The sequence below is a fragment of the Puntigrus tetrazona genome, chromosome 1, assembly GCF_018831695.1.
Source record: "Puntigrus tetrazona isolate hp1 chromosome 1, ASM1883169v1, whole genome shotgun sequence".
In the NCBI taxonomy this organism is placed as follows: domain Eukaryota; kingdom Metazoa; phylum Chordata; class Actinopteri; order Cypriniformes; family Cyprinidae; genus Puntigrus; species Puntigrus tetrazona.
The window spans coordinates 12607456-12618150 of NC_056699.1; the positions used below are offsets into that span (position 1 = coordinate 12607456).

The 10695-nt window shown below is 35.7% G+C and overlaps 1 protein-coding gene across 1 annotated transcript; it reads right to left on the bottom strand.

Annotated features, from left to right (window-relative positions):
* Positions 1–310: 310 nt before the first annotated feature.
* melk (maternal embryonic leucine zipper kinase) lies at positions 311–9827 on the bottom strand. Its single transcript, XM_043243673.1, has 18 exons — positions 9463–9827; positions 8969–9049; positions 8794–8879; positions 8479–8595; positions 8259–8402; positions 7431–7499; positions 6960–7052; positions 6763–6861; positions 6559–6627; positions 6377–6475; positions 6046–6132; positions 5373–5501; positions 5034–5186; positions 3846–4116; positions 2988–3093; positions 2463–2622; positions 1146–1249; positions 311–923 (listed from the first exon to the last, which is right to left on the bottom strand). The coding sequence occupies exons 2-18, from the start codon at positions 9030–9032 to the stop codon at positions 746–748; spliced, it is 2028 nt and encodes a 675-aa protein (XP_043099608.1). The 5' UTR covers positions 9033–9049; positions 9463–9827; the 3' UTR covers positions 311–745.
* Positions 9828–10695: the final 868 nt, after the last annotated feature.

Consider the following 10695-nt stretch of genomic DNA (forward strand, 5'->3'; position numbering starts at 1 on the left):
ATGAAAACTAATGTGAGTAATGCTTACATTTGTGTGTCTATTTGCTTGCTCGGGCAGCCATGTTGCTACTGTAGATGGGTTATGCTGAGGATAAACTAAAATCATACCCCTAAAAAAACAAAAAACTTTGAACCCCTACCCCACCAACTAAAAGAGAATCAAGATTCTGTTTGAGGGGTAAGGGGTAGAAATGGGATTGAGCCTAAATTTTAAATTTACACAAATATCCAATTTTGCTCTTCCAAATTGAGGAAATAGTCTTATTTCATATAAATAAAAATGTAAAACACATCTGCCACTGATACGGTGATACATGGTGTTAAAATATTTATTTAATTACATGTCATATTGACATTATCAAAAGCAAACATGACAGACATCTAGAAAAGGGTAACATATTACTTTACACTACATTAAATTTACATTAAAAATGACATTAAAACACATAAAACATGACGGACGTTGACGTCAAGGAGACAAACATGAAAACAAAAGGCAAATAAGATACAACTGCTGCTTAATGCTATATGAATTAGCTGAATTAGGTCATTACAAGTAAAGTGACAACAAAATACTTGCACTTCTCTCAAAGGCAGAATAATACTGTACCACCTCCTGGGCATAACGGAAAATGATGGATATCATCATAAGGCGCATAAAGTAGGGCATTCTGTAATGTATGTCCACCGTGTTAAAGTCAGGGCGGGCAGGAGGTGATGTCACTCTTGAAGTGGATGAAATGATATCAGATGCTGGAGGTGGACAGGATGTCCTCTACCAGGTGTTTATACACCCAGGCGTCACCTTTGAGCCGCTGTCGACGGATCCCGACCACCTCAGGCTTCTGCAGGATACAAACCTCCAGCTCAAACTGCATGGTCACCTTTCCAAAGTCCGACTGCGTGTGGCACTTCAGAGTATAGCTAACAGAAAAAGCATATAACAATTTAACAAACCAACCAAGTTATTCGGTTCGAGCAGCAGTTCTCAACCTTTTTTACTGTTCTGTTAAATTAACATGCAGTTATGTACTGTATTCTAGAACTACATTGTTTAAATATATTAATTATTTATTAATTTAAATACTCATCCTGCGCTTCACCCCCGATTTAGCAGGAAACGCATGATGGATAAGTTGACCTTACCCCTTCTGAACGAAGTCCACGTTCTTCTCTGGAAGGATGCTGAGAATCTGATTGAGCACTTGGTCTGCATTGGTTTGACTGGTGAGGGTCACGTTGTATTGAGCCTAAAGCAAAAACAAAAAAATGTACGCGTTATATAGTAACTGACAAACATCTAAATGCGCATGATGGAGAGACTACCTGAAATGAAACAGAAAGAATTATGAACACTTGAAGGAAATATTAAAGGGATTAAAAAGTTCAAAAACAATATCTCGTTCACCAGAAGAAATAAACAGGTTTGGCTCAACTTAAGAGTGACTAAATGATGATGGAACTGATGGTGATCTACCTTTTAAAATAACAGCTAAACCAAAATATGCTAATACTATCATAATAATCATTTAAAACCATCTGAATGGAAGATTCATCACAAATAAAACTTAACATATCAAAATATTTCTTATAATACATTTCTTAACCCCTTAACAACTATTTGCTTTCTTTAAGAAATACGATTTCCTGTTCTCTCGAAAGAGAATTTTCAACTTACTCATGATTCGCTTTGTATCACGCTTTTAGAGTCATGGTTTCAGCGTGGTTGGCTATGTGCTATGTTTAAGGAAAAACTAAACTGGCAAATAACAATTCAAACAGCACAAGTTTGTCCATTCAAACTAAATACTTGAGAGATAACTTCATATCTGCATGCGCTCTGACTCTATGTATATAGTACTTTTTTTTATACTCAAACGCTCCTTCTCACGGTGTCCTAAGACAATATAGACACATGCCCTCTTCCAGACAATTTCATAACATTTGATGTTGGTTTGAAATGATTGCCCTTATGGTGGAAATGCACTTTTCTTAAACCCGCTTCATTAATTTGTGAAGCTCAATTATCTTTGCTGCACATCAGAAATATATTCTTTGGGTTTTCTCATTGTGATTGATGATTAAGGGAAATTGTGAATATAAATGGGAATATACTTCAGAGATATTTTACTCCCAATATGAATTTCTAGGGGTGCCAATAATTGTCTTCAGTGTGTATTTGAGAAAAACATGCATTTCATAATGATACCCACCCCCATTTGAAATTCTTATTATCCTAACGAAAGATTAGGTTTTATATATATATATATATATATATATATATATATATATATATATATATATATATATATATATATATATATATATATATATATATATATATATATATATATGCTTTAAAAAAACAAAGAAATGAATAAAAAGATCATTTTAGGCATTCGAGAGAACAACAGACAAACAATACGGTCTTAAATGCTATACATAAATATAAAAAAGTGCTACCTTAATTTTGCGTGGTCCGTCTCGAAGTCCTCTCCTCTTACTGGGAGTGAGCATTGTAATAACTTTATCCAGGCCTCTCTCCAGACTGCCAAACACTTTACCTCCCTTCCGCTTCTGCCCACTGTCCACCTGACAGCCAGCCAAGTCCAGAGATCGAGACCTGCTCACGTGGGAAATTCAGTTTAGAATTGCACATTTCTACAATCACTAAATTATCACAATGTAATGCAGCATTTGCCAAGAGGCTACTACTGAAAAATATGGCAGTTAAAAATTTTTATATTTTTAAATTGTTGCCCCTTGAAAAAAGTTGGGTTTACCCTCTAGGTACAAATTAAAAGTTATTTTAAAAGGCGAAGAGTCAACTACATATATGCATTTAAAAGCCGCTTGTTGGCTTAAAAGGCTTATTTTTATAATCTTTTTATATAATCTTGCATGACAGAATTACACACTTCACATTTAAACCCCACAAGTTCAGGACCGCTCCATACTTTCTGCTAGTTATTTGACAAAGCCCTCTACCTTCTCTCTGGGCTGAAAGCCAGCATATCCAGTTCTCCTTGTTGACCGCTCTGCTGTTGGTCCACTTCTCTCCTGCGGGACGCTTCTTTAGTGGCACTGCCCGCTCCTGCACACACAGGATAAACACATGTCACTACATGCTACATGCTGCTGCAGCACTGGGAACAGGGACACATACACCTGTCAGTATGCGCTTCGGGAGTTGTCTCGTACAAACACACACACACACACACGCTCCCTCCCCAGTGTGCACCTGTCCGTTCCAGTGCAGGAGGTGGTGTGTGACAGTAACGAGGTGGACACAGTGGATGTTGGGACATGAAGACGTCTCCCCAGACACACAGCGCCCATACAGAGACGCACACTCATACTCTGCTCAACTGAATCAAAGTATAGACGCTAGATGACACAACGCGCTCTTCAAGTATGTTATTTTAAAACCTAAATATGCCATTAAAACATCAAAAACTGAAACTGCAACACTTTTCACAAAAAAAAAAATTGTATTTAGAATTATGTTCTATGAATCCTTCATATCTCTAGATAATATCCACTGTTAAAAAATTAATGCATTTAATCTATTAGTGTACTGTATTTAAGTATTTAAAAAAAAAATCTTCAAAGTTGTCCAAGTTAGGTCCTTAGCAACGCATATTACTAATCAAAAATTAAGTTTTTGATATATTTACATAGGAAATTCACAAAATATTTTCATTGACCATGAACTTTACTTAATTATCCTGTTGATTTTTGGCATAGATCAATACAAATTATTGTTGGCTTCTGCTACAAATATACCTGAGGTACCTGAGCAGTAGAACATAATAACAATCTTAAGGGATACTTTATACTGCTCACCTTTGCCTGCGTCACTGCTTGTGGTGGTGATGTTGTTGTTAGGTGTTGTCACTACATTTCTGTTGGATTTGGTCTTTCTGCTGGACATCGGAGTTCGGGGAGCAGGCAGAGCAAACACATCTCCATCTGTGGCCGTCACAGCAAGATTCTCTTTATTTTCTCTGGCTCTATCACGTCTCTCTGGCTTCTGTTTACGGGGTCTCCGTTGCTCTATGATGGGGGAGTAGCCCATTTCATTCCACCGCTTCTCCGATGTGTCAGAGGTGAGCTTCTGAAGATGACAAGGGTTTTCACAACAATTAATGACTGAAGCGTTTCGGGGATTACTACAATAAGCATTTCCTTTAGCAAGGACAAAACATTTGTACAGTAATAATTAAAAAAAATCAAGGTTAAATGTGTTGCAATTTGTCTCCTGTTGCCTAAAAATATTTTTAAAAAAGGGCAATAAATACAAATGTGTTTGAAAGATGTCTCTTATGCTTACCAAAGCCTTTTATTTGATCAAAAATACAGAATTTCTTCTTATTAAAAATCTTGAAAGGTTTTTTGCTGCTTAGTATTTTTGTGTTGAATAGAAAGTCCAAATAACCAGCAATTATATGAAATTTAAATGTAACATTATAAAATGTCTTTTTCTGTCACCTCTGCTCAATGTAATGTGTTTTTGCTGAACAATGTATTAAAAAAAATAATAATTAATAAGACTCAAGCACAACAGTTTTTAAGATCTACAATATTAAGACCAAAATGAGCATGTTAGAAATGATTTCTAAATGAAAGTGAAACTAAATACTACGATTAATGCAGCCTTTGTAAAAAATAAATAAATAAATAAATATATATATATATATATATATATATATATATATATATATATATATATATATATTTTTTTTTTTTTTTAATCGTAATCATTACAGCTTTAAACTTTTCTACAAGTTGGTGCCCAAACACAATCCAGGTCTATCAACATTGCATTCATTCAGAAGTACTGTTTCTTCTTTGTGACTTTTGTACAGAAAAAAGTACATTAACATTAAAAAAGTAACAATATCAAGCAACAAAACAATTAAGAATCGGTACAAGAAAAAGAAAAAGTTAGATGTAAAAAAAAAAAAGACTGTCTTCAAAGCAGCAATGGACGAGAGGGAAGAGCAGACAAATAAAGAGAACATGGAGGCTAACCATGCGTGGAGTGTTTGTGGTGTGTGTGTTCTTGGGCGTGAGAGGGGTCCAGGGATTCTCGTCATCGTAGCAATCAGGGGGGAAGACCATAGAGCCAAGCACCACTGGGTGAACACCATCATCATCCTCACTGAAGCGTAGACTATTCTTCAGCTGAGACAGACACACAAAATCACACTCCATACGTCGCACAAACATGACTATAGTAATATTAAAAAATAAACAGCTGTCACTTCTGTTTGACTTTTAAACTACAATGGCAATACCGTCTTTGTATCTGTATAAATGTAGCATGAGCTGACCACTGTGCATTCAGAAATGTGTGGAAACTGAACTCACTTGTATGTTCTGTAATGGAGAGTACATGGGGTCAATCATGGGGCGTTCAGCTCTCAGACGCACGGGGCGGCCTTGACGCTTCTTAGCCAACAGTAACAGGTAGGTGGCGGTCATTTGATCGTACTTCCACTGAAAAAAAACAAAACCACAGAGTAAAGACTTATCTACTGTGCAGCTGATGTATAATACTCGTGGTTACAACAGAGTGAATTATGAAGAAGTCACATCTCAATAGTTAAAGGAAGCAGCTTTGGCCAATGCACTGGCATCTACTGCCATCTAGTGGTCGAGGTAAAATCATTTCACGCTTTTGTTGTTATCTTTCACAGGTAATTAAAAAGCTATTCCATAAAACTGTTTCTTAAACACCCAATCAGTAAACTAGAATGATTTCTCTTGACACTGAAGCCTGGAGCTATGGCTGCTGAAAATTGAACTTTGCCATCACAGGAATAAATGTTATCATATATCACAATATTGCATTTATTGTACTAAAATCAAACAAATAGAGCTTTTGTGAGGCTCCATTAAAAATATTTTTAAAACATGATCTTACTGACCTCTAACATTTAAACAGTCGTATCTTCGCTAGATCTATACACTTAAACAAAAATGAATTTTGATGTTGATAATTATAACACTCATTTTAAAAATCACAGGAATCACTCAGTACCTCTGACACAAGTTGGATTGACCTTTGTCTGGACTGTTTAAAAGACACCGCCATTTCAGTGATACAGTCTTCATCTATATGACCCAACTAAAAAGAACAAGCATACAAAAAGGAAATTATACATCCACTCAATGACTTGTATACAATATTCTCTACATTTACTTGCTGCGTTTAATAGTTGAGCGTCCATTAATGAAGAATCAATGAACGTTGATCAATAAACATATTGACCCATGCAGGTTTCATTTGACATAAACACATTAAGGTCATGTGAATCTGTTAAATCTTTAAAGCAACTAAAGCACTTTAATGCCTATAGAGTTCATCTTACAGGATGTTTACTGTGCCACTCCACTGGTGTACTGTATCCCTTCATGACCCAAGGGTGATCAAGCAATTGTTTCACAGTCAAACGCCTCTTTGGGTCCACCTGCAGGAGAGGAAAAGAGGATGCATTAAATTGCACCGCCTTACTAAAACAAATAGAACAGACACACAAACCTCGCACAGTACCTGCATCATCTGGTTCAGAAGCAGAATGCTGGCAGGTGAAAGCCAGTGGGGGTTGCTATATTTGCCTCTCTGTCAAAACACAAGCCAACACTGCATAATGAGATCACATATACTGTAAAAAAAATATATTATTATTCCAGTAACCTAGTAAATGCATGGATGAATAAATAGTTGCAGAGGGATTTAACGCTCACGCAAACTTACAGTGATTTTTCTGTAGAGTACCATACAATTGTCATCATCAAACGGAAGAAAACCACACAGTAAAGCGTAAAGCAATACTCCCATACTCCACACATCAGCCTGAAACACATGTGCCACGAGATCACAAGAAATGTGCATGCTTCACTTATCGTTGCTTTCAAATGCGCTGGACACCAAACACCGTATGCCACACTGACCTCAGAACCAATGTAAGCCTTGCCTTGAATGAGCTCTGGAGCTGCATATGCTGGACTGCCACAACAGGTCAGCAATTCAAAACCCAAACCGCCCTAGTCAAAGTCAAATTTAAAACTTTGCCATTAATACATTCACCTTGAATCCAAACCAAGTCAAAAATGTATTGAAGTGCTGATACCAAAGGACATATTTAAATCAATAAGTATAGATAAAATATCAATATTGTTTTCAGTAGAACTGCTTTTTAGCTTCATTAAATTGGTTTCACAACTTGATAAACGTTGCTGCAGTGTCACTGAACAACATGAATCAACATGAGCTGAATAATGATAACACTGTCTGAAATCTTGCGATTGCAGTTTACTGTGCAGCTGCTTTAAAACAATCAGAATTTTATAAAGCGCTATATAAATAAATGTGACTTGACTTTACTTAAGCAAGAAAATGGACATAATAGATGGGATACGCACCTTTGGTTTGGCACAAAGGCCGAAGTCAATGAGTTTTAGGTTATGATCTTCATCGATCAACAGGTTTTCCTAAGGTCAGTAAGAAACAAGTTTAGTCAAGCGAACATTGAAAATGTAATAAGTACCTGGTAATTGAAAATATTATCATTTAGGCACCCTCGTGTTTTTCCTGAGCTATCACATGGGTATATGGATTGGAATATAGGACACAGATTGGATCATATTTATGATGCTTTTTGTGTTTTTCAATGCTTAAAAGCATTGGTCCCTGTTGATTTTAAATACAAGGAACAGAAAAATGAGCACAGCATTTTAAATTTCTCTTTTGTGTTCCACAGAATAAAGTCTTGTGAATTTGGAACGACTTGTTCAAAGGGCTGATAAAAGCATCATAAAAATCAGCGAGTAATCAACACAAAACCATTCCTCAATTAACATCGAGTGAGTGAAAAGCGGCATATTTGCAAAAAACTAATACATCATTGAGGCATTTAAAATTTAAATTGCTGCTTTTCAATAAAATACAGTAAAATCCATGTCTTCCTCAGTTCAACATGTTTTCCTTGCCATCAAAATCTAACATATTTGTTTAACCCTCTCGACTGATCTCACTTGTAAACAGTGCTCGATCTATGAATATTTATTGAGAAAAGATGTTTAGATGAAGAAACAAACTCATCTATATCTTGGAGCGAGTACATTTTCTGACAATTTTTAAACTATTCATTTAAGACATTTTTCATTTCTGGTCGAACTGTTCCTTTAATGGGAGATCTGAGTATATGGTTAAGCTATTTAAAAGTCAAATGTTCTGTTCGACCAACTCACCGGTTTGAGGTCTCTGTGGGCATAGCCTTGGCTATGAACATAAGCCAACGCTGAGATGATCTGACGGAAAAACACCCGGGTCTCTTCCTCTGACAACCGGTCTTTAGCGATGATATAATCGAACAGCTCTCCTCCAGGACAGTACTACGTGTAACAAGAATGTTAAGCTTAATCCACGCTCGTTAAACAACAGATCAGCATCACTTTCATGAAAGCATACCTCAAGCACCATGTAGATCTTGCTTGATGTCTCAATAACATGGTAGAGACGACACACGTGTTGATGACTGAGGTTCTTCATGGCCTCGATCTCTATCTTAACTCTGGGGAGATCATCCTAAAAGCAAGTAACGCACGCTTAAAAGAGCATTTATTTTCCAAAATACACACTCATCTCATTTCCAGCATGCTAACGCTTTATTTAATCAATTCAATTAAGAAACATATCCATATTTATTCATTAATCGTCAAATGAATTTGTGGAAATGTAAAATGTGTTTAAAGGCAAGGCCAACCTAAAAAACGAAGATCTTACCCCTAAGTCTTTCTTCTCCATTATTTTGATGGCCACTTTCTCTCCTGTCAGTATGTGTCTACCAAGTTTGACTTTGGCAAACCCGCCTATGGGGTAGAACAGAATAAATCAAATGTGTTCTTGATGAAAGTCTGTCATATGCGCAATCACTTAAGTATAAATCAACGCACATTACCTGAGCCGATGGTTTCATAAACCTCATAGTGCCTGAGGAGTTCTGAAGTGCTTTCTACAGGCATGCTGAGGACACTTACACCTGCATCAAAACATTTGTGCACAATTTTTTTTATTTCACAATTAGTGACACACATTTGCAATATGACGTACCTGGTGAGAAACTTGTAAACAAACACGATCAAAACACAAAACTAAAGATTCAGCCACACAGAGGAGCTATTATATTTATTTTCGCATTATCAATGCTGAGTGAGTATCTTTGAGAAGAATCCTCTTTTTATCTCTATCGTTGAAAGAAAGCTGAACATTCCTAAAGCGCTAACTCTGAATCGGACACTCGCGGAGCAAAGTAACGTTACTGGATACATTATGCATATTATTCCACAAAGGTAAAAACTTGATCTGACTACGTCAAACTAACGCAATTAATGAACCGGAAAAGCAGTCATAATAAAGGATTGCTTTGACGGACATGTTGCACAACAAACTCACCAGCTGTGCTCCGATGGTTCACTTTAAAACGCCGTTATGAGCGAGTTCAAAACAATAAAACAATAAAATGTATATGCTTTTAAAGCGAGGAGATAATTTACTCAGTTACCACAGATTAGTTGTGTTTTCAATGCCATATAAAATTAAAACTGCCGAAGCATCTTTCGTTCGAACATGTTTTAAAAATTTGAATTTCCCACTTGCTACGTCAGAAGAGTTCCTGTTTCCTGTTACGGTAAAAGTCCTTTGCGCTAGGTGGAAGGAGTTCCCCCCCGTAACAGAATAACATTATTTAATATCGGTTTGAATAAAACAGAAATGTAAATGAGTTAGCTGTTAGCTTCTGCTGTTTTGCGTTTGTTTGAAAGATCGGGGCTAGTTGTCACTCTTTTGTTTTTGTAACTCCAATGACTATTTTTCAGGGTGAGTTTGTAATTGAAAATAACCACACGAATAGAAAGAAAGAAAGAAAGTTACACATCAGGTAAGATGTCACAGTTGAGTATTTTTGGATGTCATTATAAAATTTTTTTATAATAATAATAATAATAATAATAATAATAATAATAATTAATAAATAAACAAAATCTGTGATTAAGGAGCTCTAAATTACCTGACTTACCAGAAAAATTACAAAACGATGGCTATTTTAGATTTAGCCTAACATCCTTTCATCGCAGACGTGCTTTAAAACCCAATCCCATTTAAACTGTAGCTGTTATATGTATATATTATTTTCAGAATCAATAGTACTTTTGGGGAAGAAAAGAGTAAGATTACAACATTACTGCTAAAAAACAAAAACAAAACAATAGAATGCCAATAGAAACCATCACAGAAATTCTTATGGGTTCCATTAAAATACCATTTTGAACCATTAACTTTTTCCAGTAAAACCATTAAAATTTTTTCGTGTTATGTTTCAGACACTTTTCCAAGAGGATTTTATTGTCCCACCAATAGAATCCATCACATACCAGTAGACACCATTATACTTTCCATTAAAGCCAATACAATTCCCAATATAACCATTAAATCCTAATATTTTTTTTTTTTTAATTTTTTCCGTAACCTAATAAAACTTGAATTGCATCAGTCTATAGAAATACATGAACACTTTGTTCACATGGCACTGGGCTTCCTCAAGTCAGCATATAATTAATTAATGTTATTAAAATATGTAAACAATTAATATGTGTATATGTTTCGTTTCATTTCTTTTTCTTTATTTCT

What these genes read in the sequence shown, in the direction of transcription:
- melk (XM_043243673.1), bottom strand. Translation starts at nt 9,032, where the DNA reads ATGCCTGTAGAAAGCACTTCAGAACTCCTCAGGCACTATGAGGTTTAT. An exon ending in CCCACAGAGACCTCAAACCG is followed by an intron (nt 7,500 to 8,258) that starts GTGAGTTGGTCG and finishes TACTGACCTTAG; the next exon opens with GAAAACCTGTTGATCGATGA. An exon ending in TACTCTACAGAAAAATCACT is followed by an intron (nt 6,628 to 6,762) that starts GTAAGTTTGCGT and finishes GTGTTTTGACAG; the next exon opens with AGAGGCAAATATAGCAACCC.